The sequence below is a fragment of the Saccostrea cucullata genome, unplaced genomic scaffold, assembly GCF_032062105.1.
Source record: "Saccostrea cucullata isolate Sc308-1 unplaced genomic scaffold, CSIRO_AGI_Scuc_v1 ctg4534, whole genome shotgun sequence".
NCBI classification, from domain to species: Eukaryota; Metazoa; Mollusca; class Bivalvia; order Ostreida; family Ostreidae; genus Saccostrea; species Saccostrea cuccullata.
In genome coordinates this window covers 17,266-44,635 of record NW_026931546.1, presented here as the reverse complement: position 1 = coordinate 44,635, position 27,370 = coordinate 17,266, and the positions used below count along the sequence as shown (strand labels likewise).

Here is a 27,370-nt window from a genome sequence, read left to right as displayed (position 1 = left end):
TTTGGTATTAAAAGGCTTTAATTGATCATGTAACAACTCTATAATATGCTTGTAACAATGAAAATAAAATTTCACATCTCAGTGTGCATCATCTCAGTGCTGTACAGTGTATATATACATATATACAAGTAATACATAACAGACAATCCAAAATTCTACCATCTTTGATTAATCTGAAGTCAAAAAAAAAAATGGATGATTCTAGACAAACTTGCATTAACTGAGTTAGAAATTTTAATAATTCATTGAGGATCTGTATTCAAAGATCTCTTAACACTAAACAATAGAAAATATGTAATTTTTATAATAACATCTTTATAATATACATGTAGTACCAAAACCTTCAACCAAATTAAGAGTGAACTCTTTAAGCTCAGATGCTATGCAATCATCGCTTGTCAGGGATTAGTGTTAGAAGATTTTGTAGGTCATCGTCACCCAAAAATTTAAATCCCCTTTTTGTCAAATTGAATTTTCTGTTTGCCACAAAATTAAGTCCTCATGAAGTGATTTAAATTTTGCTTGCCCATATTTCATAAATAATGACCTTTGACCCCGACGACATTAAATGATTCCACAGTTATATTAATATTATGATATACACTCTGTATCACTATCATATTTTCTTTACAAATCAAGTTTGCATATATTCAAACATATAAACTTGAAATTATTATGTACAGCAATACATTAATTAACAAAAAGTTAGCAAAAAATGCTTGGTGTATTTAAAACTTATTAAAGCGGGGTCATACAATTATATCATGATTCTAAACCATTCTAAATTTCCTACAAAATACAAAACATGTATTAAAGACTGACTATACAAGGATACATGTATTTATGTGAACTTGAGGAACAAGTACAAATCTAGATGGTATCACATGACTAGCTTTTCTGGGGTAGCTAGAATAAATATTTTATGATGGAGATGAAAAAGATGCACAATCTCCCAATAACCTACATTCTGTTGTGGGTGACAAGCTGTTTTATGACTAGAAATATAGTCAACCTTATAATATTTAGCACAATTCTCTTGCAAATAAGTATTTTCGTTTCCTTTAAATAATTTTAAACAAATGTAGCTCTATCAAAATAATTTGAATCGAACAAAACAGAATTTGCCATATGTAAGTTGGTCAAGAATACTGCTAAATATATAACATTCTTCTATAAATTTACAAATACACCAATGAAATGCATAAAGAAATTGTGACCAAACTGCATAAAAAAACTTGCTCAATGCTCAACTCAAGAAATTAAATCTTTATCTCTCACACACACACAATAAACTCTCAAAAAAAATTGAGTTTATGAAAACATATTGGCAAGATTCTGTTTTTGCATCAGTTATAAGTATTATGTTATTGTACAAATTCCTTGAATGAAAATTTATGCACAATCCTTTCACTACGAAAGATATAAAGGAGAAAAAGGCAAATTTTCTTTGATTGAAAATACATTGCTATAAAGGTACTTGTATTAAATAAAATGAAACCTCCACAAAATAAAATGATGTGAAAATGTACATATATCTTGGGGTATGATCCAAGTACACAAAAGTAACACCACATTTCAGATAACTCAAGCTCAATTACTTGTACTGAAAATAACAATTCATGCTTAAAAATGGGACTGCTATAGTATAATGTTTCAAGACATAGCAAATCAGAGTCAATGTTTTGTAATTTAAACAAAAGAATGTGCACACATTAGTAGTTTAAGATGAAGAGGCTGTCAACAATAATTGTAGGAAATGTGAGCACATTTCATAATTCTGTAAATATTACTGTATCTGCTTACTTCATCAAGTACTTGCTGGAATTTTAATGTAGGTTGCAGATAACTATAAATGCAGACAAATTTTTCTGTATATATGATAAAAGGGAAGAATTTATATGTGGGTTATTGAATGGAATATTGGTAATACAATGTATAAAACATAAAAAAATACACTCATTCTTACAAGGTATATTGGATACTGTGTATCTCGACTCCCTGAGAATTATATTTTCAGTTCTTCACATCATTGTAAAATCTGTTCTCGACTCTGACATTTAAAAGGCAACAAATAAATCTGATACACCCCTTTATGCTCACAAGTAGAAATTGTTAACATTTCATACAGTACTACTATATATATATATACATATGTACAAGGAATTTTGCTAAAATCATTTTAAAAAAATGAATATCTGACTCGCTGTCAGTTTTAATAATGGTACTAATTGTGCGGCAGTTATTAATATAAGTACTGTAGACGTACTTTATTCCACGGGGTCATAATTCCGCAGAATCACAATTTCTGTTTAATCCGCGGGTAGAAAATTATGCGGATTTCTTAAACTGTCACTATACATGTATGCCTTACATTAATATTAAGTACGCTTGGACAAATTTCCGTGGAAAATTTGTGACCGCTTACATAGCGTAAAATAATACCATGCGAAAAAAAGTACTTCTACAGTAATCTCAAAGTTGTATCTTAAACCAAATTCTGGTAAATAAAAAAATAGGATTAAAAACAATGAATAGGATTAAAAACAATGAAAATCCCCTTGGGTATTTATATTTGATCATATGTATCAGTTTTCTCAATCCTCCTAATGTTTTCTTAATGCATGTACATCTCTCTTTCACCCACAAGTTCAATTTGCATATGTATCTAAACCAATAAGTTTGACTGTTTCATCAGCAGAGCAAACTACTGCCCCTCTTCTGTCCTTAGTATTATCTACCAGGGAATCTTTATTCTGAGTCACCATTGGTTGTAACACAGATATCTTAGATCCACCTTATCTAAGCTTAATCCGAGTCCCTGTTTGGATCAGGCATCTGTCTCCACACTCTCCCATCCACAAACATCTACGCGTCAATCCGAGTCATTTTCCTCCCCATTAGGTTCGATGTGTTTCATCATCTGCACGATAACGCCCTCTATTTTCTCGGGTCCGCCCCACTCTTTACTGGGATCAATCCTCCTCAGCAGCTCGTGGACGTTTTTCTGGAAGGTGTGTAGGCGTTCCTTGTAACTCTTCTCCTCCTTCGATTCCCCCTTCTCCTCTGTCTGTACCCCCCGCTCTTTAAATGTCCGCAACTTGTTGATCTGCTCCTTCAGTTTATCAATGTTAGGCTTCACATCCTCTCCCTGGTCACTGGAAGCACTGGCTTTATTGTCTCTACTGTTTGTTTTTGTGGATGATTTGGAGTTATCCCCCTTATTGGGAGCAGACTTTGGATCCTCTCCTTTGGACTGTTTTGAGGACGTCGGAGCCCCCTCCCGCTCCTCGTCCGAGTCTTCGGTTAGATCCACCACTCTGTCGTCGTGGTCAGGGTTACGTATGACCTCCACCACGCTCCCGTCCTCCGTCTTTATACAAATACTGTTACCGGAATGTTTCCTCTTCCTGCTCATACAAATAAAAGACTTACTTAAATATCTCATTAACATTTGCTTAATCAAATATTCAAAATGTGTTGGTTTCCATCTTTAATGTTTTCCCTGTAATTCTCAGTCTGTTCATTGTCATCGAAGAATACAATGCCTTAAGTAACTTTTACTGTATACAGGGAAAATATCACCCCCATTTTATTTTTGCTCCTTTTGCCCTTGTCATCAATGGGGCGAATAAAAAAAGTACAGCATAAATTCTTAAACAGAACTTTTAATGGGCAAATTTAAAACAGGGAAAAATTGTTAGAAAATAACACAGGGCGTAAGTACCCCTGTCTGCAGTATGTATTATTCATTGTGTGTATTCACATTTTGTGGACTTTAAGGATAGCTGAATCAAAATATATATCCCTTTTCTTAATCATTTAATTTAAGGATGTTTGTACCATCTTAAATGAAATGATAATGAGGATCTGAATGCCTGATCATTAATTGTTTATAATTTCTTTTTTACAGCAATTAATTAATTAAGGATGTCTGTACCTTGAGGCTGAGGAAGCTGAGGACCTGATATCTGCTCCTCGGGCCACTTTGTCCAGGAGCTCCTGTTCAGGAAATAAATAATCAATATCTTTCCTCCATAGTAGCATACAATTGTCTTCTTGATTTTCAGTTATAGATTGTGAGAAAGATAAATTTAGTAAACTCTCAAACATGACAAACATGGTACCACTTCTGAGGAAAACATAAAAATTGATATAAATAATGAATTTCCTGGGAGTTTTACTGGAATACATGTCAATAAAGAGCAGGGTGTAGCTCTAACACAAACACTACTCACACTCTGTCTCAGGTTGACAAGATTAAGATTCTCTGCGGCGTCCAGCATCTGTCGACTCGCGGCTTCCTGTTGAAGCCTCTCCCTGTGGAGTGCCTCAATCATCTTCTCTTGTTTGGCCGCCTTCTCTTCGAGTTTCTTCAGCTTCTCCACTATAGGACTGAACGACTACAATAAACAAAATATCTCCTTTAGTAATTACATGCTATATAATGTTTACAAGACATCCTATATGATACAGATATTTGGCATTTTATGCATGATCCTGAAATATCTCATAATTCTGCAAATCAATAGCAGGATCTAAAAAGCAACAATTACGCAAACTCACTTCAGATTTTTTGCGTTGGTTTATTTCCATTTCCTTTCTCTGGAGCTGTTTTTCCTTCTCTGAAAGTTGAATCACTTTCTGTCTCTGAAAAATAAAAGTTGTGAAGAAATAAGCAACCATCAAAAATAATGGATATTGTAATGATACAAAATCACTATCCAACCCCCCCCCCATATTTTCCTAACTTCAAATCTTTATCATACATATATGTTTCATTTGTTAATAATAAAATAAAATGTCCCTACTACATTCCTGTAAATGTTGTTCTTAATTGGCAATCAACTGACCACTCTTTTAATGATTTTTTTTCAAGAATTTGACCTTTTGACCTTACCTCCTGCAGCTTGATTTTCAACTTGAGTTCAGACCTGCAAAACAAGAAAGAAGATAAGAATTAATAGATTGATGTCTTCTATACCGAAGGAAACAAATTTATTTAGCTGACCAATCACACATTTACTCACTGCTGCTTTTTAAATGTCTTTTTGTAGCTGGGTCCCATCAAAGCTTCATCTTCGTCCTCTGGTTCTTCAGGAATTTCACAGCGACTAAAAATAAGAGTATTCATTAATAACAAATATGTACAACCATACAACCAAGACATATTGTTTCTAGCTTTTTTAACCATTGTTTGTAAGATACAGTAGTCCTACATGACTTACTTGAAGGCGGCGTCAGGGTTCATGTGGCAGTACCACTTGTCAGAGAGATTTTATAATGAAAGAGAGGAATTCCTAGATGACTTACTTGAAGGCGGCGTCGGGGTTCATGTGGCAGTACCACTTGTCAGATAGATTTCATTATGATAGAGAGGAATTCCTAGTTAACTTACTTGAAGGCGGCATCAGGGTTCATGTGGCAGTACCACTTGTCAGGAAGATCCTCCTGTCTGAAGCCTCCAGGTAATCTCCTCCACTGTAAACAGTTATCACACTGGGCCCAGAGCCAATCAGGAGCTAGCACTCTATAAATAATAACAAAAATAATTCACACAAGGCCCACAGCCAATCAGAGGCTAGTAATCTATAAATAGTAACAAAAATCAATCACACTATGCTAATAGCCAATCTGGAGCTAGTACTCTGTAAATAGTTACAAAAATCAATCACACTATATTAAACAGCCAATCAAGAGCAAGTACTCTATAAATAGTAACAAAAATCAATCACACTGGACCGAAAGCCAATCAGGAGCTAATTCTCTATAAATAGTTACAAAATCAATCGTACTGGGACCACAGCTAATCAGGAGTTAGCACTCTATAAATAGTAACAACAAGAGGCCAAGGGGCCACATTGCTCACCTGAGCAATTTGCTAGGAAAAAGCACATATCAGATCCAAACTGAAAGTTTACTGAGTTTAGGGGGGGGGGGCTTGAATTTTAATCTCCTAGGGGGTCATGGTTTGAACAAACATGAATCTACGCTACCTGAGGATGATTCCATAAAAATATCACTAAGCATGGATTTGAAGTTCTTGAAAAAGAGGATTTTAAAAGGTTTTCCTATATATTCCTATGTAAAATTTTTATCTGCCATTTTGGACCCACCCTACCCCCAGGGGCCATGATTTGAATAAACTTGAATCTACACTACCTAGTGATGATTCCACATGAATTTCATCTTTCCTGGCCCCAGTGGTTCTTGAGAAGAGGATTTCAAAAGGTTTTCCTATATATTCCTATGTAAAACTTTGATCGGCCATTTTGGCCCCACCCTACCCCCGGGGGTCATGATTTGAACAAACTTGAATCTACACTACCTGAGGATGATTCTACATGAGTTTCATCTTTCTTGGCCCAGTGGTTCTTGAGAAGAAGATTTTTAAAAATGCCATTAATTTTTCTCTAATTCATAATTATCTCCCCTTGGAAAAGAGCGTGGCCCTTCATTTGAACAAACCTGAATCCCCTTCACCTAAGGATACTTTATGGCAAGTTTGGTTGAAATTGGCCCAGTGGTTCTTGAGAAGAAGATGAAAATGTGAAAAGTTTAGAACAACAACGACGACGACAATGACGACTACAACGACAACGACAGACAACGGACAAATTGTGATCAGAAAAGCTCACTTGAGCCTTTGGCTCAGGTGAGCTAAAAATAAATCACACTATGCTGATAACCAATCTGGAGCTAGTACCCAAAGCCAATCAGGAGCTTTTACTCTATAAATATTAGCAAAAATCGATCACACTTGGCCCACATCTAATAAGGAGCTTCAATACTATAAATATAATAAATAAATATAAATCAATCACACTGGGCCCATAATCAATTATGACCTATTTAAATACCTATAGTATCAACAATCTGAGCTGATTTGGATATAACCTGAGGGTTGTCCTAAAGACTAGGCCTCTGAGGGGGCCCCAATTATTTACTTATGGCACTGGAGTCCCCTTACTTACTTTATAGCATTTGTCCCCCAAATTAATTATTTAAAGTATCAGGCTCCTCTAAATTTCTTATTGATGGTAATGGGCCCCTAATTTAATTGTTCATGGAATTGATACCCCACTTTCTTACATCTTTGTTGTATTAGACCTGCTTACTTATTGTTTACAGCACTAACTCTCCAGACTTACTTGTTCTTTGATGAGGATGCTGTGTTATTGGCGGCCCCTCTCTTCTCATTCCAGTAATCATTCAGTTTGATTCCCACATTTGTCATAAAGGCACTGAAATGGAATTAAATTGCTGAGAAGAGGCCCATGGGTTACAATGCTCACCTGTATCACACATCCCATTCTTCATCAAATGAGACAAATGATATTTCTTTAATCAATCTTCTTGACATTTGACATGAAAAAGTATGGCCTTTAGCTTGAATAAATTTCATTTCTAAAGCTCACTTTAGAATTCATCTTCGATTACCTAGCAAAAATAAAACACTGCAATCTTTGACCTTAACTATTACTTATAAACATTTACAGTCAATTCTCAAATTATCGCCACTCGATTCATCGCCATTTTCGCAATACCGCCATGATTTCCCAAGAACGTTCTTCCTGCTATATAAAATTCTCTTTATAACGCCAAATTCGCATACCGCCATCCGCCACCCTGTTTTCACAACAAACGTCCATTTTTAAGTGTCAATTATCTCGATAAACCGCCACAGGTGTGTGTGGTCAGTGAAGCGCGGCTAATTGGTTGACACTATCCCTGTTGTAAAGCATGCAAAGGCAGGCAAGGTAATGCAATTAAGTAATTAAACAAGGACTAAATAAACAATAATTTTAACATGAATTGTTATAATAATTTTGTTTTCTGTTTAATAAAATTCATTTAGTCAGTTTTGCCACGAAAGCGGTCGTTTTTAAAGTACGTCAATAACTATAATATTTAGATGATCCCTGCCTTAAAAAATGCCGCAAAGTTTGCTGAAAAATTATTATACGGTATAAATTGTGAATGTTTAATTAACAATGTTGCCATAAACAATACATTTATCCAAGAATTCATTTTACTTACTATCGGCAATATATCACGACGATCGACCCAGCATGTTTTTTTTTTTTCAATAGCAGAACTGCAGAATTGAATGCACACCCATGTACTTGTCTTTATTTCCTAACTGCACTTTTTTTTTTTTTGTTGCGAAATTGTACATTAAAAAAAAATTACTTGAAGTATTTTCAATCAGAAATATGTTTTATATACATATAATAATAAGAATAGAATCGCTAAATGGTATTTCTAAGAACGGTAACTCTACTTCTTGTTTTTAAGAAGATGGGAAATTCAATTCATCGCCAAATTCGTTATACCGCCATGATTTCTGAATTACAAAAGGTGGCGGTTTATCGAGAATTAACTGTATATTCTTGGTTTAAATCGTTGATTCACTTATGTGTTACTCATAAGATTCAATCTTTGTATGCTATATTTGTATGATATGTTACTTACTTATACTTTTCGTCGCGGCTGAAGTCCTGTTTGTTGTGGGTTGGTGTCAAGAAGAAAGCTTCAGCCACACCCACAATTCCCACACCAAGCTCGTTAGCCTAAAACATCATCACAAATTCATTTATTTGGTACTTATTAGAATGTTCTCTTTTTCTATGCATTACTGAAGAAAGACAATGATAATATGAATTTAAACGTATAATTGAAGAACAGTACCTGCTTTTGACATCCTACTTTTTCGTAAGCCCGAATCAGTCGGTTTTTATGGTACAACATTATCCCATAATCCTCTGGGTTTTTACTAGACGTAAACCCAAACTTAATCACTATTGGTTTATTCTGACAAAATTGTTAAGGATGTTTATAAATCACTACACTAATTATAGAGCTTTAGGAGAGAGAAAAACAAATTTTAAAGTTCATTCTATGTTATGATATATGTTAACTAAATTATAAAAATAAACGTTTTCTAAATAAATGTATGTTCATCATGTTCATTTCCTTGAATTTTGACACCATATATGTCATAAATATTTGTGAATAAAAATACATGTAACAGTAAAATTGTTCTTAAAATAGTGAATACGACTTTATATCAACAGAAGGATACAATCCATGTCGGTTTATAGACGTCGGTCTCCGTTTCAGACAAACTTTTACTGATCATTTTTGTTTTCACCTTCTTCCCTCGCAGAACAATCTTCATCCTCGGCTTCAAGTACAAAATGCTGCAGTACGCCTGGAAAATAAAACATTGAAAATTAGGCACTTACTTCCTTCTGTAGAAATTATGCCACACTTTCTGGAAAAACAATGGAAAATTTAATTGACAAGGTCTGAAGCTAAAAGTGTTTGTTTTATTTCTCTTAAAGGCTTTTCTTATAGCTGACTGTGGCTGACCCTGTATGTCATAGTGACCTACCCTGAGAGAGACTTTATACTCGGGACTTTTGTCACGGATTGTCCTGTTAATTGTGGATGAGATATATAGTGACCTACCCTCAGGGAGACTTTATACTCCGGACTTTTATCATGGATAGTCCTGTTAATCGTGGAGTAGTCGATGAGATGGGACTCTGGATTCCTGATGTCCAGTGGATCACTGAGAAAATCCAGCTCCAAATTCCCAGAGTTGTTGTTCCTTCAAGATAATTAATAACATGTTAGATAGAAAAAAAAACTTCATCAAACTTCATATCAATAGTTTGAACACTTGAATAGTGACTTGATTATATTTGTATCACATCTGGTTTATAAATAGTGTCAGATGTATGCTGTATACAAGTTTCTATTTTCCACATCACAATAGGAGAACTTGAGATATAAGTATTACTTTGAGGTTGTAGATATTGATTCTTTGAAACACAATCCTTACTTTGTGAGATTGTAAATTATGATTCTTGTCCCGGTCCTGAATTTCTCAAGGGAGTCTAGCTCACTCAGTAGTTCTTTCTCATCTTTAAAGATGGAGTGAGAACATATAGCTGACAGATTATTTTTAGTTTCTGGGGAAGTCCTTCTGGTTTCTGGGAGGAAATTAAGGAACTACTCAAATTTGTTTAAAGACAAGACTTATATCAGTGATCAGTTTAAATGGAGGAAATCTGTGAAAACTAAGAAGTGATTTTAAATAAATAACTAAATAAACAAAACAGAAGGATACTATTGGGGAGATTCCATGAGATGATTGGTACTAGTACTGTCTCTGCCTTGATGGCCTTGAGATATGTCTGAGACAGAAGTCCCACACTCATCACGTCCGCTCGCCGACTGAAAACAATGGCATCCTTCCCCAGACGCATGCTGCCCGACTTAAAGCCGTTACCGTAGTGACCAATGGGTTGATGGTTTCCCACAGCTACCTTTTCACAGTAGCCAAAACTACAGAAAATAATATATTCATATTGTAAGTTAAAATACATAAACACAAGTCATGATAAAACTACAGAAAAAAATATAATCATATTGTAAGTTAAAATACATAAACACAAGTCATGATAAAACTACAGAAAAAAATATAATTATATTGTAAGTTAAAATACATAAACACAAGTTACGATAAAACTACAGAAAAAAATATCATCATATTGTAAGTTAAAATACATAAACACAAGTCACGATAAAACTCCAGAAAAAAATATAATCATATTTTTAAGTTAAAATCTGATATAAGCTACCAGTGCCTCTATATACAGTGGAGCCTCATTTATCCGGACGCTTTGGTTCCTAGTCAATTTGTCCGGATATGTGAAGCGTCCGGATATCTGAATTACCATTTAAACAAGATACAATAACATTAAAAAATTCTGTTCCAATGAAAAATCGTCTGGATACTGAAGTATCTGTATATCTGGCGTCCGGATATCTGAATGTCCACTGTATACAGTTTACTTATACCTACAGTTAATTCTCGATAAACCGCCACCTTTTGTAATTTAGAAATCATGGCGGTATAACGAATTTGGCGATGAATGTAAGACGTAGAGTTATCGTTCTTAGAAATACCAGTTAGCTGCATATTATTACATATACAGTATATATAAACTTATTTGATAATACCTACACAGGAAAAGCAAATTTGGAAACCAAAAGTAATAGATCAGGTTTATAAATTAATTGTTTATGACATCATTGTTAATGAAACGTTCACAATTTCTGACTTATAATTATTTTTTAAGCAAACTTTGCATTGTTTTTAAAAACAGAGATCATCAAATTAATATCATTATCGGGACAACGACCGCTGTGTACTAAATGATTTTATTAAACAGACAAAATTATTCCAACAGTTCATCTTGTGTCATGAACACTTTATTCAGTATATCATTGACACTTAAAAATGGACGTTTGTTGTGAAAATAGGGTGGCGGATGGCTCCGTTATTTTTATATAGCAGGAAAAACGTACACAGGGGCGATGGAGGCCATGGGTACACAGGAAAAGCAAATTTGGAGGGATATTAAATCTTCAGGTGAGCATTCTCTTGTGTCAGGTGACATGTGGGAGCATAGACTAGGTGACATGTGGGAATACTACTCACCTGAGCATTTTGTGAAGTTTCTCGGGGATCATTCCATTCCCGTTGTCTGTGAAGGTCAGACACACCTTTCCATTGATGTCTCGTTTGTCGATCCATAACTCTGAGGCATTCACGTCCGGGTCATAGGCATTGTCTGCAAAGCATTCAGAACAGAATAACCGAAGGAAACTAATTAAATACCAAAGCAACGTCTTATTATTTTGTTACTACATGTTGAGCCCATTACTAACGAGTTAATTTCTTAGTCATTGAGTCATATACACTTTTTGAAGTCTGAGCTCTATGATTTCTGAGTTTATTTAGTTCTAGTAAGAGTAACCCACTGTGAGTTCCACCTATTTTAACTCTGAGGTCTAGCTTGGTCTTACCTATGATTTCTGCAATGGCTGAAAATGCCCAGGTGTGACTGGTGGAATTACTGTGAAGATAATCAGGAGACACCTGTTAATACAGAAATCAAAGTTAATATTAAACAAATATAAACCTTACAATACAATTTGAAGGAGTTTGGAGAACGAAATGTGTAAACACGTAGAATTTATTTACCTGCCCCTGTTTGTTTTGCTTAATTGCTAACACAAGGAACAAATTCTATCATTATTAAGGTCTTCCGTTTCCAACGGAAGACCTTCTACTGATTCTGTTGGTAAAGATTATTATTCTTTTTCTTTCTTCTACTTCCTAGACGCCAACTTTGAAGCCTCTAATCTCATTCATTTCTCAATTGATTTCAATCAAATTTTTAGAGTTACTAGAAGTTACTAAATTCTATCAGAATGCTGTCTAAAATTTCAAAAAGTCACTTCTGGTTTTGAGTTATTTCCCTTTAAACGAAAATTTATAGGCTTTCGTTTCCAGACAAAGGCTCAGAGACGGCTAAAGCTGGAGCAGAAATTCTACTGATTTTAGATACCGTAATACAAGGATTGAAGTTGTGAACATCGGTTTTTGTTTTTCGATTTCTCTATTCAAAATGGCGCTATATAGGGGTCAAAAATTAGAACGCTTAAAAGAGCCCAAAAATACTCATATTTTGCTTTTTATCTTCTAAACTAAAAATATTTTCTGATTATATATAGAACATAATTTGTGCAGAATTAGAAGATCTTTCAAATGATATCTCGGAAAAAGGGCTGACCCCTAAATTTAGGGATCTAGAGGGGCCAAAAGTTTTTTTCAGATATCTCAAAAAGTATTGAGATTTGTTATACATCAAAGAAGCAAAGTTGTTGAAAATCTCTGGTAAAATCTACTGAACAGATGTCATCATCCTGTGACGTCGCTTCCGGCCAAACCGGAAGTAGTTCGAAACTGCATATTTTTGTCGTTTTTGACATGTTTTGGGGAAATATTTGTCACTGGAAACATAAAACTTACTTTTCCGTCCGTCGACGTCACATCCGGTCATACAGGAAGTAGCAAAAATGGCTTACTTTTGCAATTTTCAACATAGATTTGGAAGATTTAAATCATTAGAGACGTCATTTCTCTCTTTGTTTTAGAATAAAAGTTACTTCGGTCAAACAGGACGGAAGACCTACTCGTTGCTTTGCAACAAGCTTTGCTCTAGTATTATTTAAAATTATTTTACTGCAATCTAATCTTAAAGTGACATAACAATATACAGGAGTGTAATTAAAGTATCCAATTTTTATCATTTGTTTATTAGGTTAATTTAACTGTGTCTAAAAACAATTGTCCCATGTACACGAAGTTGCAATGTAGCAATTTGGAACAAATCTGCTGAGTCTAAGGCCAAAAAAAGTCAGTTTCCTGCTACCTGACCTACCCTATTTTTTTGCACCCAACCCTATTATATTTTTTGGCCTAAAACAACGTCAAATATACAAAAAGACTTTATTAAGAAGTTGCACTGAAAATACTGAATTAATCATAATAAACCCTTTTTAGTACAGGGACTTGAGACAATCTTAGCAAAATTGGGTATATAGTACCCAATTTTGCTAAGATTGTTTAAGTCCCTATGTTTCTTAGCCTTTACCCTAATATATAAAGATGAAATTCAACTTATTTTCTCACTTTGAATTTATCTGTAAGTTATGCTCTACAACTGTAACGATGCCAATGCAATGAATGAATGGCCTTTATGCTTAAGTTAAAGCGGGTTTGTAAGACATTTTAATAACAGAACATTCTACCTATGAATTCATAAAAAAATCCAAATTATTTTAATCCGTTTATACCCATGAGAACATGACAAGAGCATATACTTTAGCAAATATTTTCTGAAAACGAAACTTGATATCTCATTTCCACAGCACAGTAAACTTGACTTTGTCTTTGAATGTGTATTAAGTCATCCTTTTGTCTGCATATTGATATAAAAATCTCGGGTTTTATAAGATTTTTACGAAATGAGAAGTACATGATATGTACCGACTAGCAAAAAAAAATATCAGGTCAAGCCATTTCCGTAGTTTATGACTCGTTACGCATAAATATACCAATATTTTTACAAATAATTATGATATAAAAAATATAAGCAAAACCAAAACATAATGATAAACACCAGAAAACACGGAGATTTTATAAGTTTTTATTTCCATCAGGTCAATATCAGGTCAATAAAAAAAATATCAGGTCAAGCCATTTCCGTAGTTTATGGCTCATTACGCATAAATATACCAATATTTTTACAAATAATTATGCCTAAATATCTGTCCTATACCCCGAAATATAAGCAAAACCAAAACTTAATGTTAAACACAGGAAACAGAGAAATTATTGTAATTTTTATTTCATCAGGTCAATATCAGGTCTTTAGTATATCAGGTCTTTAGTATCTTCCCAAGATCTTTGAAAAAGATTGGGGGTCTCAGCGTAGTTCTTTAGTGCAACCAAATTGACCATAGTATAAAAAAATTAATTAACGAAACAAAACGATATTAAAAAAAACAATACAAAAGTTCACATAATCGGCATGTATCCTTGTGTTTTCAGAGAAACAAAACTAACCCTGGAAGTTAAAATTCCTCTTGCCGCCATGTTTGTTTTATAATATTAACCGATCGGAATGTAGATTTCCGAAATAATAAATATTTGCTTTCTATTTTCAGATTTAAGTAATTATTTTAGATAATAAAAACAATTGACTGTGAATCAGGATTTTAAATTCATGTCAATGAAAATAAAATATTATCATGCCAATGTTCTTTTGCATTTCGATATCATATTTTTTTTTCGGAATTGTGACAGTTTTCCAATGTTGGTTTCTTCCAGGAAAACATTTTAGTTTTCGTTTCACTTTCACAACTGTGACAACACATGGCACAAGACACAACAAAATAGCACGTGGATGAACTGTCTATCTGTCACTCACCGATGAAACAGTTTAATCGATGCGGCGTCTCGGAAGGACAAATAGAACTCGCAGAAAGAAACGAACAAATAAGCCCGTTATTGACTGTTCTGAAGAAATTGTCAGTTTGTCAAAATGGATGAAAAGAGAATCGAAATCTCATGGTTTCAAATGGAGGAGCATGTTGTATCCAGCGAATTTTTTAGGTACTTAAAAATGTGTTTCTAATATTTTTTTGTTTCCTTTCTTTTTGAATAATGGGCAGTTTATAGGAATCTTAATTAATATGTTGTCTCACTAGTCATGCTAGTGATCGAGATAGCTTAAAATTTCTAGTGATGTGGTATTCTCTATTGAGAAGTTGATGGGTCATTTTAATATTCCCTAGTGATGTGGTAGTGTATGTCTGTTGCAGGCAGATAAATCTTCAGTGGACCCGTATGACCCTGGATGGGTGACTGCTACACGTTATATTGTAACCTTACATTAAAAAAAAATTTGTTATTTTTATGGCAGACACTGGGAGAGGAATGATGACAAGAGAGACCCTTCGTCCCGGGGACGTCATCGTGTCTATACCTCAACATCTTCTCATCACGCTAGAGACTGTCCTGTCTTCTAATATCGGGGACCTCATCAAAAGGTATTGAGAAACTTGGAAGGAAGGTATTGTTTGCATATTTTGCTACTGTAACAATTGTATTTCATGTACACATTGCTTTTTTTTTGGTTCTTGAAGAGTGATATAAGCATACCTGTATATCAATTTTAAAGACAATTTTTAACAGTAAATCCCTCAGAATATTGCAAAACATTCATTCGAAATAAATATTTGTTCAGTGTTACAATCAATATCTAGGAATATTTACAGTCAGACCTCAGTATCATGTACCTTGCAAGAAATTGAAGTAAAGATTGTTATATATATGTATATACCTTTAAAGTTTGTTTCCACAGCATGACAACTTTAATTTTCAGACAGAAGCTGAAGCTTTCCAGCCAACAACTTCTTTCCCTTTTCCTCCTCAGTGAAAGGAATAAGGGGGATAACTCTTACTGGCACCCATACATAGATACGCTTCCAAAGTCTCACACAACCGTAGGGTACTTCTCAGCAAGGGAGCTAACTCTGTTTCCACCGAAATTGAGAAAAGCAGCAGAGTCCCGAATCTCCGACATAAAACAAGCATACTGTGAAGTGAAAGAGTTCCACTCAGGGGAGACAATACAGTATGAGGACTTCTTGTGGGCGTGGTTCTGTGTGAATTCTCGATCAGTCTTTTACCGCTCAGCGAGGTCAGAGTTTGTGAGGGAGGATGGAAATCACCTGGCACTGGCTCCTTACCTTGATCTACTGAACCACTCCACAGAGGCACAGGTAACTCTACTGAGTGATATGTCAAAAACAACCTAATTACAGTTAAATTTCAACATCCTATAACTTCACTATTATGGTTTGGTATAGAACTTGGTAAACATTTAACAATTTTGTGGTCTGGATGTGTATGAAGGCAGTACCTTCTTTTGCTGTCGCCCATGTCATGCAGTGGTTAGAGCGTTGCTCTAGCTAAGAGTTGTGGAGTGTGGGTTTGATCCTCGGTTCGCAGGTTCAAATCCCACAGTGGGACATGGAGATTGGTCCTTCGGTTAAGACCAATAAACCAAGGTCCTGTGTCGCAGTAGGTGCTGGCAGGAAAAAGATCCCTCACTGCTTATTCGCCCAGAGTGCCAAGTATAGGACAAATTCTGCAGCTCTCCACTGGCAAATGATAGCATCTCCATATGAAAGTGAAAAATTCTCGAGAGGGACATTAAACAACATACTAACCAACCAACCTTCTGTTGCTCATATAAACCCCTTGTAATTATCAGGTAGAGGCTGGCTTCAATGAGAAGACAGGAAGTTATGAGATTAGAACTCACAATAACTACAGGAAGTATAGCCAGGTGTTTATTTCCTATGGTAGTCATGACAACGGCCACCTGCTGGTGGAGTATGGATTCACCCTCCCTGACAACCCCAATGATGCCCTCACTGTGGATTATGGTTAGGATAATTAGGCCAAATAACTTATTACATTGATGCAGCTGCTTTTTATTTGTTTTATTTTATTCAATTTGCAAAATTGTACCAATTTGTACCTTACTGTATTGTTTCTTGAGTTTCATTTATTGAAAGACTAGGCTTACATTTTCAAATTCACACATGTTACTTTTACAGTATCTTTTGGGTATACCTTAATATAAAATCATTTCTACCTCAGATGTGGTGATGGAAGCTGCCAAATCTCTTAATGTTAGTTATACAGAGAAGAAACAGGATGTCATACAAACAAACAATCTACACAGGTGTGCTGTCTAGACTTCTCCTCTAATGATAAAATTACTGTGTTCTTACACCTTTAATAATCAGTAACTGTCTTTGACATTGTTTGAGTTGAGTTTGTTGTGTTTTATTTAGGAAGCTGGCCTGTACAGTAGAGGGCCTGTCGTGGAACCTTCTGATGATAATACAGATTCTGGCCATGGACTGGACCGAGTTGTGAGTACTATTAACTTGTAAATGTTGACATTACAGGAAGTGTTTATGTTGAGGGGGAGGGAGGAGGATTCTCAGCCTTTAACGGATTATCCCTGGCTTGACTATTTTTTTTTTTCATGGAAATAAGATTTTATGTGCACCTTATGAAAACAATGCTCAAGTATATATGTATATATTTCAGTGGGAAGTTTTTAGTCCTCGATCAATTTCTTAAATAATATTTGCCTTATTTAAGATATCAAATACATTTTGCTTCAAATATTTAAATAACATTTTATTTTGAATATTTTATAATTGTGATGAATTTTAATGTTAACAGACAGAATTGGAAAAATGTATTGAAAGGAAGCGTGATATCACCCAGGAATGAGAGACTGAGCCGGAACATAGCGCGGGTGTTCCTAGCTCAGTACTTACATCAGAATCAGGAACTGGTCAACAAAGTAAGGTTAAAACAGAATTAAATCACTCACTAGATATATGTCATTATCATACAATTAGCAATACATCTGTGGTAAAAATCAGGAGGCAGCAGTTTATTATCTTTTGATATACTTTTAAATAAATTTTGGAAGGAAAAGATCTTATACATAAATATCTATGAGGTGAATAGTTATCATTAAGTGGATTTTTCAGAAGTAAATGCTAGATTGCTTCATGTAAAGAGGTTAATACATGTAATAGAAATTTGCTTCCTCCACATTTTTCATTCCCTCCAAGCGAGATTTCAAATTGATGATTGTGACACAGATTTTTATTTTAAAGCTGGTAGATTTGAGAGAACTTTTGCATATTAAACCATCTTACTACAGTTTTGTCTTCTACATGTGTTAAGAAAGATTAAGTCATAAAAATGTATTTTCAGCTGATATTTTCACTTTGACTTGAAGCCCTTTTTGTCATTAATTTCTATTTTTTATTCCCCTGTTTCTTTTCTAGTTTCCTCCCTTTTCCAGTAGGACCAGGATGGAAAACTTAATTTTCTCCATTGTTCAGACTGAGAGAGACATTCTTCATTTAACCTGGACATCTGTGACCTGACCAATCAGAAGAGGTTAAGAGGCAATCAGAAATTTACAGAATTTTCGACCTGATCACCCAGGCAAAGATATTTCTAAATCAGGCAACTGGTCCGAAAAGAATGCTTAGTTTTCTGAAGAATTTGAAGAATGTTCTTAGTATGCAATCTTAGAAAAACCATTTGAGGTATTTTTGTATGATTTAATTTAGCACTGAGTACTCCTGAATACAAAATTACTTGAGTACAAGCCCCCCCCCCCACCCCCCCCCCCCCCCCCCCCCCCCCCCCCCCCCCCCCCCCCCCCCCCCCCCCCCCCCCCCCCCCCCCCCCCCCCCCCCCCCCCCCCCCCCAACCCCCACAACAGGTCAATTTGTCAGATTCCAGCTGGAGTAACTCCAGAAAATAAAGTCTAGGATATTGTGAAGTTTTTTCTGCTTATAAGGAGTTCTGAATTGACTTGTACTTAAGGTGTAATATCCTTCTGATAAGAGAGATAACTCTTTGAAGACATTTCATTATGAAATTCAATGAATTGTCATGTCAGAGGTTACAGATTCCCTGCTTATAAAGAGTTCTGAATTGACTTGTACTTAAAATGTGTTACTTAGGAAGTAATGTGAATACCACTGTGTTTTTTTTTTTAGATAGTTCTTGAGATAATAGATATTAACATGTCTTCAGACGATCTGTTATTTTATTGGATATTGCTTATTCGACTAATCAGTTGGGTATGTACAAGAAAACACTGGTAAAGATGTAATTTAATAGCACCTTGATTTTATTTTATTTATTTGATATAAGAATTTAGTTTGCTTATGTTAAATAGGTGGGGAATACCTAATCTGACTTTAGTTACTGTTTTTAATGAATTGATTTTTCCTCTATTAAAAATGCAAACCCACGTGTTATATTATTGATTTTTTTTTTGCATCGTGGGTGTTTGCAAATGTTGTTTTCTGATTGGACATGGGAAAAATATTACTTGCTCACTAAATATATTTTTTAGCAATTTTAGTTAATAATATTTTTTTTGATTTCCATACAAGAAAGTCATCTAAACTTATCATTTCTAGTCTGCGGACTCCAGACCCATAGAAGAACAAAATTATAAAAAATCCAGTGTTTAATAATTCAAATTTAAAAAAAGTTGTTTTAATTCTCTCTTGATAGTGTGGAAGGGTCATATGATTAATTATTTCTGTGAATAATGAATTCCGTGTACCTTCTATGTTGTTGTAAAGAAGATGTAAATACACAGAATAATTTTTAATTATACCAAGTTAATTAGATTTTCCCTTTTAAAGTTAAAAAAAATTTCTCTTGCTAAAAAAACGTTTGCACCACATCAAATTTACTATAGATTTAATGTAGATACAAGCAAGATGCTCTGTGATTGGAATAACAATAATATAATAAAAATAATACTTTATTTAAAGAAGGTAGCCCGATTAGTGCACGCACTATTCTTCCAGGGGGCCTTCTGTATGCTTCCATTTATATACTGCCGACTCAGTTTTATCTTCAAGGAAACTTAAATTGCACACATTGAAGGTTTCAATATTTTTTGATTATGTAAAGGTATTTCAAATTGCATTTTCTATTAAAACTGTTCATTTTTCTTTTAACTGTATATATAAAGAAAAATGAGATCGATTTTTAAATTTAAATTTTTAAAACTTCAATTTTTAACAACCCTCCCCCCCCCCTCCAGAAACATGAGGATCTCCTTGTTATTGATAAAATGATCTTGGTAATATATTGATTAAATGTGATATAATGAAGGAATAATTTTATAATATTCAATGTTTTCTGTAAAATAATTTAAATAAAAATGCATTTTTATAGACTGCAGAAATTAACATTATATCCAAGACTTCAAAGAATATATTAAAGCTATTTATCTATTTTTTTTTTTACTATTTTATCAAAATTGTCTATCTTCAACAAATCTTCAATGTAGAATTTTTTTTTTACCTTAATGGGAGTCATAAACTTCTTGCAGGTCTCCTTTTGAATTCTAGGTATTTTTTTCTCCCATGGTCTCTTATCCTCTTTATTAATGGAGGACTTGCTTTTCTTTGGAATCCTATATTTTGGATCAATAAGAGGAAAAAGTTTGCAGCCTTCTAAACCTACTGTAGAAGACATGTTTCTCTGATTGTATTTTTTAGTTGACTAATCCTTTGTGTGGTCGAATGTAGTTTATTTTGTGACACGTGTATTTTAATTTTATAAAGTAGTATCTATTACATAAACCAGGGATTTGTTGCTAATATCTTGTCAGAGGACACAGTTTATTTACAGATTATTGTAATAGTATCTTGGAGATGACTAATTAATGTTGGTCATATGAATTTGGTCTATTTTTAGAATATCATCATTGTTTCTTGTAAATGACTAATATCATGCTGGTCATTTATATTTGGTCTTTTCATTCCCTTGCTCTGTATAGAATTTTGAATCCGAAATTTATTTAAAAGTCATAATCAAAAAAAAGAAAGAATTCCGTTACTCCCTTTCCATCTATACGTGTATTTCTTTGACGGGCTGCTTTAAATATCAATTTTTATATGACTTAAGACACTCCCCCCATTATTTCAAAGGAGAAATATCACCCTTTTTAATTTTGATATAATTAAATATAAATGTAATTAAATTCAAATTCACTACTTTCAAAGACCATAGAATCACGATATCTCTTTTTTAAACAAAAATTACAAGTAATAATCAAACTAGTTATCAGAGATCAATTAATTTTTATTATCAGTCATGAAATCAGAACTGATATTATTATACTAAATACTTCATGATAAAGATATTAAATTTTTAAAATGATGCAAGTTTTTTTTTTAAATTGCTTTTCTGTTTTTCTGAGTTTGGTTTACATATTGATTCATTTATATAATGAAACTCATATACAACAGCCAACTGCTCATAGCCAGCTACATACAGCCAACTACTCTCTGCAACTGATTATAGATTCTTATTTTATATGCATGATTGAATAAATATATGTTGGCAACAATATTGTTTAAAGAATTTAGCATATATTCAAGAATTTTTAAAAAGGGTAGGCGGAGAAAAGAACATTTCCTCTTATCCCCACATTTCCTTGCAAGCAAAATACAATGTTAAAGTTGATACAAACAAAAAATGGATGCCCGGATTGGTATATATATATTTTTTTTACCTAATTTCATTGCAAATGATGCAAATATTAAATTTCTAAGATATAAAGAAATTGTAAACCTTTTGTGATGTTCAAAATTCAGCTTTTCTGAAACCATCCTTATTATTCTATAAAAATATTTTTCACTTAAAATCCATTTTTGTGCAAATTTGAATAAATCTTTTTTGTTATAAAATATATGAAGAGAAGGCTATTTCTAAAAAAAAAAGAGGGGGAGGGGTCATGTAAGTTAAACATTTACAGTATTAGGAATTTACGGTCCTAAGTAACAGTAGCTGGTAAATTTTATATATCTAAGAAATGCTATGGAAAATCACAAAACTCTTTTGCTTAGGGGTAAATTGTGTTGTTATGTCGTTTAAAGTTTCCTTTTACAAATTAAAACATTTATCAATTGGCATTTTACTATATCTTACATTAGAAGAGGAAAACGCTTGCTGTGGCCGATAATCAGATATATCGACGGTTGTTTTTTTAATTTATCACCTAATAATAGTTATTTTCATTCATAAATATGTCGACTCAATATATCCCAGTCAACTTGAAATCAAAGACATCACAAAGTCTACCACATCTGCTTTAAATGTTTTACTGACTAATGATGATAAGGGCCAACTAACAACTAAATTGTATGGCAAACCAGCTTTTCCATCGTCAATTGCAACTTTCTTTATATTTGTCTGATTTTATTCCACTATCATCTGCTTATGGTGTTTATGTATCCCAACTTATTCGCTACACAAGAGCTTGCTCGATCTTGATACGATCAATTTTCAAACTGCCATTTACAGGACAAGTAGATGTTATAGGGATTCCAACAACCTAGTTTAAACCCATCATTTCGTAAATTCTATGGTCATTATAATGACCTTCTGAGCAAATATAACCTATCATTAAGTCGTATTGCGACTGACATGTTAATTGTTAGGCATGTAAAGATGTAAAAAAAAAATCGAACAATTCACACATTTTAAAACAGATTTTGATCTTAGCTTCATATAATTTTTTTTTGGGGGGGGGGGTTAGAACATGACCCTATGTCCTATTTTCTGTTCCCTTCCCCTTTTAAATGACCTTTTATGTAGATATGAAAATGGATTTAGCTTTTCCTAATTTGTTCTATCTTGTATATTAGTGGGTAACACTCCTTTTCAAAGCATAAGTAGTTTTTTGGTAACTTTCCCTGTCCAGAAATATTGGCGTGTTTTGTTGCCAACGGGATATTTATACACTGAATTGACGACAGATTTTCCGTTATTTCCCATCATGACAAGGAGCACACGACAGGTGTGACCGGTCAGCAGGAGATGCTCACTCCTCCATGGCACCTGATCCCACCTCTGATGTTTTGGAGGTCCGTGTTTGCTCTGCTCCTGTTTTGTATTGTTTTATGGACTTTGATCTGGAATACTGTTCGTTATCTCCTTATATTTCATTGATCATGTAGATAAGATATTCCGTAAAAAAAAAACAAAGACATAAGAATTAAAACGTGTAACGCCAAAATACGACCCCATGATAGGTTATATTTATTCACAAGGTCATATTATAACGACCATAGAATTTACGAAATACCCTTGAGTATCGAATTGGTTGATAGACATGGTGATGGCGGAATATTACCACATAAATAGCGAAAGTTGAGGATGGAAAAGCTTGAAGCATTTCGTTTGTCATACAATATAGTGTTAGTTGGTTCTTGTCGTCTATAGACATTAAACCATCCAATATATTTACATTTCCAATAAATTTTCCCCATGATTCTTTACAAAATAAAATGCAGTTCATTTTCTCATGAACTACATTACATATGTACCACGAATAACCATGAATATCTCCATTGTTACGTCATAATACCGCGCTTGACGTCAAAAATATAGTGCACATTGTTTTGCTGACAGTTGAATGGCGTAAATCTATGACAAATCATCAGAAAAATAATGTAAATGTAAGAAATGAATTTAATTTTTAGCTCACCTGAGCAGAAGGCTCAAGTGAGCTTTTCTGATCACATTTTGTCCGGCGTCCGTCTGTCTGTCTGTCCGTCTGTCCGTCTGTAAACTTTTCACATTTTCGACTTCTTCTCAAGAACCGCTGGGCCAATTTCAACCAAACTTGCCACAAAGTATCCTTGGGTGAAGGGGATTCAAGTTTGTTCAAATGAAGGGCCACGCCCTTATTCAAGGGGAGATAATTGGGAATTAATGAAAATTTAGTGGTATATTTTAAAAATCTTCTTCTCAAGAACCACTGTGCCAGGAAAGATGAAACTTATGGGGAAACATCCTCAGGTAGTGTAGATTCAAGTTTGTTCAAATCATGACCCCCGGGGGTAGGGCGGGGCCAAAATGGCCGACCAAAGTTTTACATAGAAATATAAAGGAAAATTCTTTAAAAATTTTCTCAAGAATGACAAAGCCATAATTCATCATATTTATATGGGAGCATGCTCACGTAGTGTAGATTCAAGTTTGTTCAAATCATGACCCCCCAGGGGTAGGGCGGGGCCAAAATGGCCGACCAAAGTTTTACATAGAAATATATAGCAAAATTCTTTAAAAATCTTCTTCTCAAGAATGACAAAGCCATTATTCATCATATTTATATGGAAGCATGTTCAGGTAGTGTAGATTTAATTTTCTTCAAATCATGACCCCCGGGGGTAGAGCGGGGCCAAAATGGGCGACCAAAGTTTTACATAGAAATATATAGGAAAATTCTTTAAAAATCTTCTTCTCAAGAATGACAAAGCCATAATTCATCATATATATATGGAAGCATGCTCAGGTAGTGTAGATTCAAGTTTGTTCAAATCACGACCCCCGGGAGTAGGGTGGGGCCAAATTGGCCGACCAAAGTTTTACATAGAAATATATAGGAAAATTCTTTAAAAATCTTCTCAAGAATGACAAAGCCATAATTCATCATATTTATATGGAAACATGCTCAGGTAGTGTAGATTCAAGTTTGTTCAAATCATGACCCCCGGGGGTAGGGCGGGGCCAAAATGGCCGACCAAAGTTTTACATAGAAATATATAGGAAAATTCTTTAAAAATCTTCTTCTCAAGAATGACAAATCCATAATTCATCATATTTATATGGTATCATGCTCAGGTAGTGTAGATTCAAGTTTGTTCAAATCATGACCCCCGGGGGTAGGGCGGGGCCAAAATGGCCGACCAAAGTTTTACATAGAAATATATAGGAAAATTCTTTAAAAATCTTCTTCTCAAGAATGACAAAGCCATAATTCATCATATTTATATGGAAGCATGCTCAGGTAGTGTAGATTCAAGTTTGTTCAAATCATGACCCCCGGGGGTAGGGCGGGGCCAAAATGGCCGACCAATGTTTTACATAGAAATATATAGGAAAATTCTTTAAAAATCTTCTTCTCAAGAATGACAAAGCCATAATTCATCATATTTATATGGAAGCATGCTCAGGTAGTGTAGATTCAAGTTTGTTCAAATCATGACCCCCGGGGGTAGGGCGGGGCCAAAATGGCCGACCAATGTTTTACATAGAAATATATAGGAAAATTCTTTAAAAATCTTCTTCTCAAGAATGACATGACAAAGCCATAATTCATCATATTTATATGGAAGCATGCTCAGGTAGTGTAGATTCAAGTTTGTTCAAATCATGACCCCCGGGGGTAGGGCGGGGCCAAAATGGCCGACCAAGGTTTTACATAAAGATATATAGGAAAATTCTTTAAAAGTCTTCTTCTCAATCATTTTCTAAAAAATAGCAAATCCATGATTGGTCATGGGACTACTTTTGGATTTAAACTTTACAATAAAAAGCCATTTTATACTAGTCCTACCCTTGGTGCTAAGGTGAGCGATGTGGCCCATGGGCCTCTTGTTGAAGATTCATGAGGTATATGAACTACAACGCTTCACGCCGGCATATTTATCAGGAAGCGCCAACAGATATGTCAGACTCTGTGGGTTTTTTAATTTTGAGTTCACTGGGTTTTATCGAGTCAACATATGATTGGAAGTAACTTTTCTAAATTGACTAAACGTTTTTTATATCACTGAAAGCCATATCAAGTGATTTCTTCTTCTCATAAAGAAGTATTTGAATAAATTCTGCTTCATACGATTATAATTTAATTTTAGTTGTAACACGTCATTTGATTGGGTAAAAGATTTTATCCAATTTGTATAACATAACTTGCCTATGTCACAATGAGTTACGTCAAAAACGTATTACTCCGTTTGACGTTACTTTTAAAAGAATGCTCAATTTGAAGCCTTTTTCCGGAGGAAATATTGTCTCATTGTCTACACAGCAATTAAATTATAAGGAATGAAGCTTATTTCAACTTAATGTTATCCGATATAACAAAACTTGGGGCAGTTTACGCTTTCTTATAAACTGCTTCGCGGTTTATAAAGCGTAAACTGCCCCAAGTTATGTTATATTGGATAACATAAGTTGAAATAAGCTTCATTCTTTAAAGTAAAAAAAAAAGGTCAGCTAATACAGGAAAACAGTGTCTTTCGGTATACCGTCAGTTTGTTGGAAGACATGGTCTTCAAACACTACCTAGATGTTGCCAAAGAGGAATTCCAGCATTTTTGATTAAAAAATACCAACTTCAGAGTACTCGTGTGTAGAGTCGGAGTGATTTTTATCTAAGTAACTGTGCTCATGACCAATCACAAGATATGAAGATTTCCTTTTATCCATTTTTTTGAAGAAGCACTTTACTATGATATGTCAAAAAGCCTAGTATTTAATTCATTGTGATGAATGGGTGTAAAGAGTTTTGCAATGTCATATATATTTTGTTGTTACTCACTTTTAAAAAAATCTTGATTAAATATATAGTCAATTATTAGAGCAAGGTATGCTACTCACTGATAATTTAATATTAGAGGGTTTTCAATAACCTCGTTTAAAAGCAGCATTTCGTAAATTCTAATAGTCGCTATAATAACCTTCTTAGCAAATATGACCTAATATTGGATCGTATTTTGGCTGACTTGTTTCATACCAATTGTTAGGCCTTTGTTTTTATACTTAATTTGACTACGGAAAGTTCCGTTTATCTGATCAATACGCAGGGCTTATGGCTGGTGTGACCGGTCAACAGGGGATGCTTACTCCTCCTAAGCACCTGGTCCTCGGGAATTTCCGTTCTTTTGTGCTTTATGCCTTTTTCACATGTTTGTGGTTTGTGGACATTGATCTTTACTTTCACCTTTTAGAAGTAAGCTTCTAATATGTTGCACGGGGTATAAAACGTAACTTGGTAGAAATGTCCACAATTATCTCCAATGATATAGAAAGATCATATTCCCGACTGCCGTTGACTCAAAATATGAATTGAAAAAATATCATATTATATTTTTAAGGCAATAAGACCAACTTCCTAATTGTTTGCTATAATAAATCAAACATAAAATCGACAATTTAAGGCCATCTGAAGGGAAAAGCAGGGTCGGCCTTGATATTTCTTGATCTAAGGAATAGAATACTTACTTGACCTTGACCTTGGTCCACCATGTGTTTGATTTTAATCCAATCAAGTGATTACATGTAATCCAGAGAGAAACATACAGGGTCTTAATAGTCACCACGTCAGTGTGAGGATTCAATCGAGGGTGAAGGGGGAAGTAAAGGCAACAGCTGTTCTTACTTGTACAGGGGTGTAAATGATCTCTTGCAATGCTGTTCTAATGCTATCGCTCACATTGTATAATCTGGGAGTATGTAGTAATTTGATGCCCTGGAGTGTCACGCAATGATAGGCTTGTATATTATTGA

General features: G+C 34.3%; 2 protein-coding genes across 4 annotated transcripts; one reads left to right on the top strand and one right to left on the bottom strand.

Annotated features, from left to right (window-relative positions):
• On the bottom strand, nucleotides 1-27,191 carry LOC134232942 (MORC family CW-type zinc finger protein 3-like). 3 transcript variants are annotated; one of them, XM_062714940.1, is made up of 18 exons: nucleotides 14,489-14,606; nucleotides 11,881-11,953; nucleotides 11,513-11,645; nucleotides 10,136-10,353; nucleotides 9,848-9,998; nucleotides 9,506-9,613; nucleotides 9,395-9,428; nucleotides 9,083-9,211; nucleotides 8,689-8,811; nucleotides 8,473-8,570; nucleotides 7,149-7,241; nucleotides 5,396-5,527; nucleotides 5,028-5,111; nucleotides 4,898-4,931; nucleotides 4,564-4,647; nucleotides 4,236-4,400; nucleotides 3,938-3,999; nucleotides 1-3,407 (listed from the first exon to the last, which is right to left on the bottom strand). In XM_062714940.1, the coding sequence occupies exons 1-18, from the start codon at nucleotides 14,516-14,518 to the stop codon at nucleotides 2,873-2,875; spliced, it is 2,286 nt and encodes a 761-aa protein (XP_062570924.1). In that variant the 5' UTR covers nucleotides 14,519-14,606; the 3' UTR covers nucleotides 1-2,872. The 3 variants fall into 3 exon arrangements, with proteins under 3 accessions (XP_062570924.1, XP_062570925.1, XP_062570923.1); XM_062714941.1 differs by lacking the exons at nucleotides 9,395-9,428; nucleotides 14,489-14,606 and adding an exon at nucleotides 27,086-27,191 and having other exon boundaries at nucleotides 9,472-9,613; XM_062714939.1 differs by lacking the exon at nucleotides 9,395-9,428 and having other exon boundaries at nucleotides 9,472-9,613.
• LOC134232944 (SET domain-containing protein 4-like) lies at nucleotides 14,764-18,468 on the top strand. The gene is made up of 8 exons (XM_062714942.1): nucleotides 14,764-15,037; nucleotides 15,348-15,474; nucleotides 15,810-16,209; nucleotides 16,704-16,878; nucleotides 17,096-17,180; nucleotides 17,293-17,373; nucleotides 17,693-17,816; nucleotides 18,313-18,468. Exons 1-8 carry the CDS (start codon nucleotides 14,872-14,874, stop codon nucleotides 18,412-18,414), a joined length of 1,260 nt encoding a protein of 419 aa, XP_062570926.1. The 5' UTR covers nucleotides 14,764-14,871; the 3' UTR covers nucleotides 18,415-18,468.
• Nucleotides 27,192-27,370: the final 179 nt, after the last annotated feature.